The sequence below is a fragment of the Chrysochloris asiatica genome, unplaced genomic scaffold (assembly GCF_000296735.1).
Source record: "Chrysochloris asiatica unplaced genomic scaffold, ChrAsi1.0 scaffold00345, whole genome shotgun sequence".
In the NCBI taxonomy this organism is placed as follows: domain Eukaryota; kingdom Metazoa; phylum Chordata; class Mammalia; order Afrosoricida; family Chrysochloridae; genus Chrysochloris; species Chrysochloris asiatica.
In genome coordinates, this window is record NW_006408863.1 from 1605198 (window position 1) to 1615649 (window position 10452).

Consider the following 10452-nt stretch of genomic DNA (forward strand, 5'->3'; position numbering starts at 1 on the left):
TTGTGGCCCATTAGCAAATGAAGGTTCTGTGAGCATTTCTCCCCCGAGCTTAACTCTATTCACGTCATCGTGGTCATCTTGGTCAACTCTACTTTGAGGAGGCATTTTTTCCCCCAGTCGCATTCTGAGTGTCTTCCTACCTTCCGGTCCTGTATCTGACAGTGTTTCTCTGCTATTCATAGAGTTTTCAGTGATTAGTGATTCGGAAGTAGTGTGTCACTCTTTCTTCCTAGCCTGTCTTTGTTTGTAAGCTCATCTGAAACCTGTCCACCATGGGTGGTGACCCTGCTGGTTATTTAAAATACCGGTGGCATAGCCCTCAGAATCACTGCAATTCAAACCACCACAGCATGACAGACAGACGAGTGACGGTTGCATGGTTGCTCTTAAATAGGAATCTCCTTGTACTAGGGCCCTTAAGTCCAGCTCAAAGGCGGGATTTCCATCCTCGGATATCAATTAAGAGGCGGAAGTGCAGCAGGGGCGACTGGGTTGTAGTGAGACGCTTGGGGCTGCGCTTGTGAGTCTCTAAGTTGGTCGACCCCCGCCTCAAGGCAAGATCCAACAGTTAGGCTAGGATGGCGCTCTCGTGTCTGGGGTAAGTAGGACAGCCTGGCCGGCCCCTGCAGTCTCTTCCCGATAGGCAGCGTCTCCCCATCGACCTGGTCTCCAGACACTTCTCACCCTGCCGCTCCATGGTCTGGGTTTCATTTAACACCTCCACCAGGTCTGCGCAGTTCGCACACACCGTTTAACTGCCGCCCTCTATGATAGAAGCCGTCGTGCAGAATTTTGCTCATAGAATCCTTCAATATTGCAAGTCAAGGTTTGAATTTTTTCTTCAGTTCCTTCAGCTTGAGAAATGCTGAGCATGTCCTTCCCGTTTGGTTTTCTAACTCCACATCTTTGCATGTTTCATGATAATATGTGACTTCGTCTTCTTTGTGCTGCCTTTTGAAAATTTTTCTTCAGCTCGTTTACTTCTGCATTTCTTCCATTTACTGTAACATCTCTACATTGGTGAGCAAGTTGCAGAGTCTTTTCTGACATCCATTTTGATTTGTACCTTCTCTCTTGTCGTCTGTTATTAATGACATTTTGCTTTCTTCTGTATGATGTTCTTGATGTCATTCCATAGCTCTTCTGGTCTTTGGTCAATACAGTCCAATGCGTCAAATTTGTTCTTCAGATGATCTCTAACTTCAGGTAGGATTTGTTCATATTTGGGCTCTCTCGTGGTCTTGTTTTCATTTTCTTCAGCTTCAGCCTGAAGTTGCATATAAATAATTGATGGTTTGTTCCACAATCTGCCCCTGGCCTTGTTTTGGCTGATGTGTAGTCAGTTTGATTTCTATATATTCCATCTGGTGAGGTCCATGTGTATAGTCTTTATTTGCAATGAAGAAGTCATTGATCTTACAGAATTCTATCATGTGATCTCCAGAATCATTTCTGTTACAAAGACCACATTTTCCAATAACTGATCTTTCTTTGTTTTCAGCCTTTGCATTCCAATTGCCAGTAATTATCCATACATCTTGATGACATTTTTGATCAATTTCCGACTGAAGAAGTTGGTAGAATTCTTTAGTTTCATCATCACTGGCTTCAGTGGTTGAAGCATCAATTTGAACAATAGTTGTATGACCTGGTCTTCCTTGTAGGCGTACGCATAACTATCCTATCCCAGACACCATTGTACTTCAAGATGGATCTTGAACTGGTCTTTGTGATGGTGAATGCAACACCTTTCCTCTTCTATTTATCATTCCTGGCATAGTAATTCAGGTGGTTGTCAGATTCAGAATGACCCATCCCAGTTCATTTCTGCTCACTAATGCATAGAATAGTGATATTTATGTGTTCTGTTTAATTTTTGGTAACTTCCAATTTTCCTTGATTCATACTTTGTAAATTCCATGTTCTGATTATTAATGGATATTTACAGCTGTTTCTCTTCATTTTGAGTTGTTCCCCATCAACAAATGATGCAACAAAAGAGGCAGCTCTTCCCCAGTCGCATTTTGAGTGCTTCCAACCTGAGGGCCCCATCTTTTGGCATAATATCTGACAGTATTCTGGTGTTCGTCGTCATGTTTCAGTATTTAATATTCTGGTGCTGTCTGACAGTGTTCCATAAAGTTTTTAGTGATTAAACTTTCAGAAAGAGTCCATTTCTTCTTCTTATTCTGTCCCCCGTGCATGACCCTGTGTTGTTTAAGATACCGGTGGCATAACTTCCTGAATTACAGCAATATGCCACTTCAGTACGGCAAACTGACAGACAGTCAAATCATTGGTGGTGGAGTTTTTTAATGTTGGCTCTTGTAATTTATTACAGGCATAGAACATTTTCAGTGTTATTTCAATCCTTTTAGATTTGTTGAGGGACCCCCTGGGTGGTGTGCTGTAGCTTTACACAAATAACACGTGCACTGGATTGTTTGCTTTGGCCACCTGTGCAACTCTCTTGCATATTTGTTTCTTATACACAACACGCATGTTGTATTTGTGTATATCTTTTGCACATGGGTGGGTTATATGCTAAATCTGAGTTAAGGTCCTGTAATCGTTGTGATGTTGACAAATGTTGACAAGTCTAACAGTTTACAGGTGATGTCACTGCTTTTCTGTCTGTTTCCACCTTTCCCCTCATTTCTGTGAGAATTTGTACATTCAGTGTGTCAGAATTATTCCGTTCTGATCATTGTTGTGGGGGTTGTTCCTGGGTGCTGACTCACAGTTTACCCCTGTGGCAGAGTGGAACCGCACCTTAGGGTCTCCTCAGGAGCTGCTGGTGGAGTCCAACTTCTGACCTTTCAGTTAGCACTTTAACCACTGCATCACCAGGGCTCCTGTATGGATGACTCTCTTGTTTAAATGTAGGGTTCTTATTTCTGTGACGTTGACAAGAAGCCTTATGTAAGGAAACATCTTCTATTTTCCTTTGAGAAGTTTCTCTCTTCGTTTTCTGCCCATTTTTCTACTGGGTGCTCATAAATAGTTCCTTCTGTATACACTTTGCAGATTGTTTGGCTTAGAAAATGCCCCCCACCCCCCCAAAACAAGAAAAGACAAAGCCTGAGTCTAGTACCAGAGAGCAGCCTGTGGTTGATGGGTTGGGAGTGGAGGGAGGCTCGTTACCAAGGGGGCAGGACACTTGTGGGTTTGCATTTTGCTGTGACAGTTTCATAGGTGGATGTATGTGTTAAAACTCATCAAATCATACACTTTAAAGCTTGCAGTTTATAACATGTAAGTTAAAACGTAATAAAGTATTGAACACATACTATGTTATCATTTATTACCAGGAGCATTGTTGTCTGCATTCATTGTAGGACCTGGCATTTTACTGTAGTTAATGTTATAAGGATGCTTTCATTTTTATCATCAGCCCAACCAAACCTACTGCTGAGTTGGTCCTGACACACCGTGACTGCAAGGCAGGGAACTGCGTGGGTGAGAGAGTGGGGCCATGCAGATTGGGTGTGTTCATCTTTCCATAGTGAGTCTGGATAAGAGAAGATGCAGAAATGATTTTCTGATTCAATTATGAAGGGTTGTTAGCAGGACTAATTGCGGTTGTAAAACTTTGGAACTCTAACAGAAGAATTGGTCAGTTTGCCATTCTGCTAGGTGAAAAGTGAGTCATCTCGGAAGTAGGAAGGGAAATCTTAAAACAACCAGTAAAGAAGAGCCTCAAGTGGAACACAGTCTCCGGACCCTGAGAGCCCTTTGTACAGAAAGATGTGTTTCCAAAGGAACAGCAGGAGCAGAACCAGGAGACAGAGCAGAGACCGAGCTGTGGCCTTCCTGGCCCACAGAGCAAGTACCATGGAGCGCCTTCAGGCAGGAGACTCACATGTGGAGGAAGGGGTGTCCCCAGGCACTTGTTTGAGGGGCTACGATTGCTGACACACGGAGCTAGAGCAGAGTCCCTTCTGGCTGAGGCTTCTAGGGGAGTGGAGAGCCCTGTGGGCATTGATCCGCAGCACTGAACATTGACCATCCTGTAACCATGGTAGAGAGGAGACAGTCCTGAGTGTTTCTAGTCCTGAGTTGTAGTCTGTTACCTTCCCTACGGAACTCCATAATGACGAGTATTGTCTGTGAGTTCAGTGTAGCCACGGCAGTGAATTCTTGAACCCAGCAGAGAAGTAGAAAGTTCTGGGCCCGGGATGATTGGTGTCAGACCTCCACCTCATAGGAATGAGCTTTGGAGTGACTCGCCTCGTCCCCACGTGTGAAGTCAGAGGAGGCCGGATGCTGCCTCCATGTCTTTTGGCAGTGACCTGATAGGACAGAGTAGAACGGCCCCCTAGGGGCTCCAGGGTTGCACAGTTTTGCACAATCAAACTGTCACATCTGTCTTACAGTTTGGCTGGTGGGCTTGAACTTACCTTTGAGTTACCAGCCCAACGTTTCTCCACTGTACTCCCATAGTTCCTGGTTAATAGGACAGATGTATTTAAAAATGTCACAGTGCTTCCAGAGTCCTGGTGTAGGGGTGTAGGGCAAGGTCCGTTTGTGTTTGCTCCGTAAAACCATGAAGCATTGTTAAGTGCCATGGAGTTGGTTCCAACTTACAGGCGTCCTATCTAGGGCTTCTGAGGTTTTCAGTCTGTGTGGGAATGCAAAGCGGTATCTTTCTTCTGCGAAGTAGCTGATACGTTCAAACCAGTGGCCTTGTGGTTCTTGGCTGTGTGCCGTGGAGTCGGTTCTGACTCATAGCGACCCTGTACAGGTTTTCGAGGCTGTAAATCTTTATGGGAGCAGAACGCCTCATCTTTCTCCCGCGGAACAACTGGTAGTTTTGAACTGCTGACTTTGTGGTTCGCAGCACAATTCGTAACCACTACACTACCAGAGCTCCTTGTGATGGTGGTTATGTGCTGTGGAGTCAGTTCCGAGTCAGTGACCCTGTACAGGGTTTCCAAGGATGTAAATCTTTACGGGAGCAGAAAGCCTCATCTTTCTCCCATGGAGAGGCTGGTAGTTTCGAACTGCTGACCCTGAGGTTCGCAGTCTGAGTCGTAACCATCATGCTACCTGTGTTTATCTTACAGAACCACCATATCTCCCCCCGCCAAAAAAAAAAAAAAAACCAGTATATTCTAGAAAAAAGAAAACTTACTTTTTGAATGACTACTGTATGTAAATGTGTAGCTTCCTCGGGTCTGGTATGTTGTGTGTAGCTCTTTAGGGGAAAGCTTAGGTTTAATCCTGGATACAGGATGATTAGGGTTTCATTCAGTAGCTGTGCTGCCCTCACTGTCGCTCTGTCTCTCGAATGTCACCGATTTGGGAGTGTCATGTCCACAGCTACTGCTCACATCATCTGGGGAGTGTCCAGGTAAGGAAACTTGTGAAGCTGAGGATGAACGTGCCAGCAAGTCATCTCCTCATGGCTGTGCTGCGGGTCTGCAAGGCAGCCCGACTTCCTGTGCTCTCTGTCCTGTGGGACCACAGACGGGAAATGATGAGTTTCCTTCCGGCTTTGTGATCCAGCAGATTTATTAACTCCAGTGAGATCACGGCAACTTTCAATAAATCATGACTTGCTGATTTATGTCAAAAGATCCATAGAGCAGTAAACAATACCATTTACATTTAATTAGCTTTATTGAACACAAGGCAATTTTATTTGTAATGAACCACATGTTATGATTAAGGATGTATTTTAATGACCTTTAAGTAATGCAGACAAATGTTGCCCTTGACCCAATAGCAGAGGCTTTCCTGCATTATTGAAGGCTTCCGAATGGTTTTAAATGATTGTGAACTGCTCGGATGACAGTGTCATTATGGCGCCGTTAGTCAGTCATTTGATGTCTCATCCAGGCGGTGAGATGCAGGCCTCTAAGTGCTGGTGGGCGTGTCGAAATGCTGCTTGCTTCATGGATCAGAAGACAGTCTGCTGTATGACAGTGTCATGTTGAAATGATGAGTGACTCGCACATTTGCCTGGGGATTGTCTGCCTCCTTCTTCAGCATATTAGCCGTGTTTTCATAAGTCTGCATTTATTGTAAGATGTATTTCTTATTGTGCAAACTATGTTGACATAATGAAGTGCAAAGTAGGGTCTATTTGTTAGCATGCTGTTGCAGCTGCCGGAGCAGAGGCCCGCCGTGGATGCTTGGTTTGTCTAGCTTTCATCCCAGCCTTCCTTTACTCTAGAGTCTCCGTCTCTAGAAAAGCACAGGGTGTGCCAGGTAGAATGGGTACGACTTACCTTCCTGCTCCTTACGGTAGATGTCTGCTGCCAGTAAATCTGGGAAGCCTGAAGAGCTTCCTGCCGTTCACTGAATTTCTGTGTCATTGCCCAGCTTAATTGGGTCACCTTGTGTCCTCTGGCATGCTGCATGATGGTGGATGTGGCTGGGTGGTTAAGTAGTAGTTCACTTTAACTGTGTAGCTCCATGTCAGCTGACGTGCTCTGTAGACAGGACCTGATCTCTTTCAGCCCCCCTTGCCAGGGTCTCCATTCTCCTCAGTGAATACAGAGTAACACAGAGACCTCATCCTCCTTAGAGAACACAAAGGACCATGGATGGAGACCCCAGTCCTCCTCAGGGAGCATGAAGACCATGGATAGAGATCCCATCCTCCTCAGGGAACACAGAGGACCATGGATAGAGACCCCATCCTCCTCAGGGAACACTGAGGACCATGGATAGAGACCCCATCCTCTTCAGGGAACACAGAGGACCATGGATAGAGACCCCATCCTCCTCAGGGAGCCAGGACCATGGATAGAGGCCCCATCCTCCTCAGGGAACACAGAGGACCATGGATAGAGACCCCATCCTCCTCAGGGAATACAGAGGACCATGGATAGAGACCCCATCCTCCTCAGGGAACAGGACCACGGATAGAGACTGAATTGTATGAGCCTTTTGAATCTGTGACAATCAAGAGAGCACTTTGCCTCTGAGGGCTGACGATGTTTTCTTAAGTTATAATTCATCCTTATTCCTACTGTTGGTTCAGTAATTACATTTGGTGAGTAATATATGTAAAATATTAACTGGTAATGGAAAATTTCCAAATACTTTGGTCTCATTATAAAAGTTGTTAAGTGCCATAGAGTCGATTCCGACCCATAGCGACCTAGTATAGGGTTTCCGAGGAGCAGCTGGTGAGCTTGAACGGCTGACCATGCAGTTCAATCGGCTTTGCAGTCTGGCGCATTAACCCACAGTGCCACACCAGGACTCCATTATAAAAGTAGAACTAACTGATTCAGGTGTTGTGTGTTTCAGGACTCCACATTATAAAAGTAGAATTAACTGATTCAGGTGTTGTGTGTTTCAGGACCTGTTTTCCATCAGTGCTTATGTCTCTGCCCAGAAGCCCCAGCAGGACATTCATAGTTTTGAAGGGACTTTCACCAGGGTAAGTGACATCTTTGCTTCCATACAAGTATACTTAATTGTGTGTAAATTACAATTAGAAAGCCTATATTTGAAGGGCAAGAGAATCAAGAATAAATTCAAACACACATTTTGAACTAGGAAAATAAAAACCTTCAGAACATTTCAAGTTCTTCAATTTCTTGTATTGAATATCTGTTTGGGATAGAATCAGTACAAGTTTTCTAATTTTAGCTTATCTTCTGTTGATAAACTCCTTTTCCCTTAAAGTAACATGTTGTTGTATGTTGTTAAGGGCTGTAGAGTTGGTTTTGACTCATAACAGCCTATATAGGGTTTCTTAGGAGCAGCTGGAGGGTGTGAATTGCCAGCCTTCTCCTACAGTGACACACCATAAATCAGTAAGATGGTGTTATTTAGGTATTTTGGGTTTTGATAATAGTTAATATGATATGATACCCACATTGTTTTTATTAGCTGGGTAGAAGAATGTGTATGGTGGGGGATACACAAAGTTTGTGGAAAAATGGAAGTAAAAGATAATGGAACTTTTTTGTGAACTTTTTGAGATGCCGTGTGTGTGTGTGTGTGTGTGTGTGTGTGTGTGTGTGTCTAATAACATGTATATTTCAGTCTGCATACTTTTCATTATTACAGAGGCTTGATAAAGTTTGCTGTATTCTACCACGACTGTTTATTGAGACTTGAAGGACTCAACACTTCTGAGTTTTTATGGTTTATACTTTATAATACATCAGGGATTTTAATATATATCTATAGTTTAGTTTTCATTGCAGCATTGACTTTTAAGTGATTTCTTTTGGTACCATCACCTTTGTTTTATTCTTGGTCACACACAAGCCTTGGTAAGCACTTACTGAGTTCCTACCATGTGCCAGGAAATGTGCAAACTGTGGGCATGCAAAAATGAGGAAAGCCGAGAGGTGTCTGGGTGCGATGGGCATTAGCCTGCAGCTGTAGATTTGCATAAGTGCTGGACTGTTGTTAAGTGCTGTCGAGTCGGTTCCAACCCATAGCGACCCTGTACAGGGTTTCCGAGGCCGTCAATCTTTACAGGAGCAGAAAGCCTCATCTTTCTCCCGCGGAGCAGCTGGTAGTTTCAAACTGCTGACCTTGCGGTTCACAGACCGATTTGTAACCCTGTGGGTTAATGCACTGGACTGCAAGATCCATTTGAACTGCAAGCCTAGAGATTCAAATTCATCAGTCACCCCTCGGAAACCGTCAGCAGGATCACTGTGAGTCCCAGTGGAGACCCTAAGGCCTTTGTGGCGGGCCCAGTGTGTCAGCTCATGGATACGAAGGGAAAGGCTGCTGGCTCCGTCTGTTGGCTGCTTCATGAGGGAGCAGACCTAGTGGTCTGCTCTTGTCCTGTATAGATTATACCCATAATTCCGCTGCCACTGAGTCCGTTCCAATTCAGAGCGACCCTATGTAGGATTTCCAATACTCTAAATCGGTACGGGAACACCAGCCACGTTTTCTTCTGTTGAATGGCTAGTGGGTTTGAACCGCTGACCTTTCAATTAGCAGTCCATTGCCTAACCCACAGTGCCACCAGGGGGCCTTTGAAATCCTAGCAGGGGTGGAAGCCAGTTAGCTAGGAAGAGGGTTGTGGTGTGTAGGGAAGCCTGGTGATTCAGATGAAGGATTCTTGGGAAAGTGCAGACAGAGTCGTGAGGAGGGACAAAGCTGGTGAAGGATGGAGTCTGCTGCAGGCATGGTGATGAAGACAAAGAAGAAATTGGCCTTTCTGAAAGCCGTCATACCAGTGATAAGAGTGAGCCCGTAAGCACTCCCAAAGGCTTCCCCACAGCACTCACTGAGCCTCCCTGCCCAGGAGAGCCTTGTCCCATGAGCAGAAGATGGAGCTCAGAATGGAACTCAGGCCTTCTTAGTTCTCCCCAATGAGTGGCTTTAACACACAGGAACGGTCTTCCTCCCGGTCCAGCAGGCTACAAGATTGGATTCAGCATCCCAGGGAAGGCTCTCTGTGGGTTCTAGTGGGAAGGTGGGCCGTGTGTCTTTTCAGCTTCTGTTTCTTGGTTCTTTGAGATCTCATTTGACTTGACGTTTTCTTCCCCCATCTCTGCTTTGTCTACTCTTTGAGATCTTAAAATGAATTGATAGAGACACACCCTATACTACCACTGCCTCCTCTTTAACATAACAACGAAGACTTGTTCCCTATGGATTTGTAACCACAGACCTAGATAGGGCTTAGGATTACAGCACACAGTTTGGGGAGGTACGATTCAGTCTGTCACAATCACTAGAAGAAGAAAGCACATGGTAAAAATCAAAATTTTTCTGTTGTGAAGAAAATTCTTCAAGAACAAATCCCGAGGAGAAGAAAGCTGTGTTACAGTGCACCACCCTGATTTAAATATAGCTAATAGACCAAGTCCTGGGTTGGCGCTGTGGGTTAATGAGTCAGACTGCAGAGTCGCTTGAACTGCAAGGTCGGTGGTTCAAGCTCACCAGCTGCTCCTTGGAAACCCTATACAGGGTCAGTGTGGGTCAGAACTGACTCGACAGCACTTAACAACAATAACAGACCGAGAGACAGTTATTCGGACTGAGAAAGGGAACACCAAATGGTTTAAAATTGGGAAAGGTGTGCGTCAGGGTTGTATTCTCTCACCATACGTATTCAATCTGTATACTGAACAAGTAATCAGAGAAGGTGGATTACATGAAGAAAACATGGCGTCAGGATTGGAGGAAGGCTCATTAACAACCTTCGATATGCAGATGATGCAACCTTGCTTGCTGAGAGCCAAAGGACTTAGAATACTTATTGATGAAGATCAAAGACCACAGCTTTCAGTATAGATTACACCTCAGTGTAAAGAAAAGAAAATCCTCACCACTGGACCAATAAATAACATCCATATAAATGAAGAAAAGATTGAAGTTGTCAGTGACTTCATTTTGCTTGGATCAGCCATCAACACTTATGGAAGTTGTTGTTGTTGTTAAGTGCCTTCGAGTCGGGTCCGACCCATAGCGACCCTGTACAGGGTTTCCGAGGGTGTAAATCTTTACGGGAGTAGA

General features: G+C 44.7%; 1 protein-coding gene across 1 annotated transcript in view; it reads left to right on the plus strand.

The window, feature by feature from the left end:
• The window catches only part of ATP9B (ATPase, class II, type 9B), a 255515-nt gene that overhangs the window by 102760 nt on the left and 142303 nt on the right, over positions 1-10452 (plus strand). The window contains exon 9 of the mRNA XM_006875888.1: positions 7316-7396. Coding sequence (XP_006875950.1) covers positions 7316-7396 — 81 coding nt within the window. The remainder of the gene's footprint in view (positions 1-7315; positions 7397-10452) is intronic.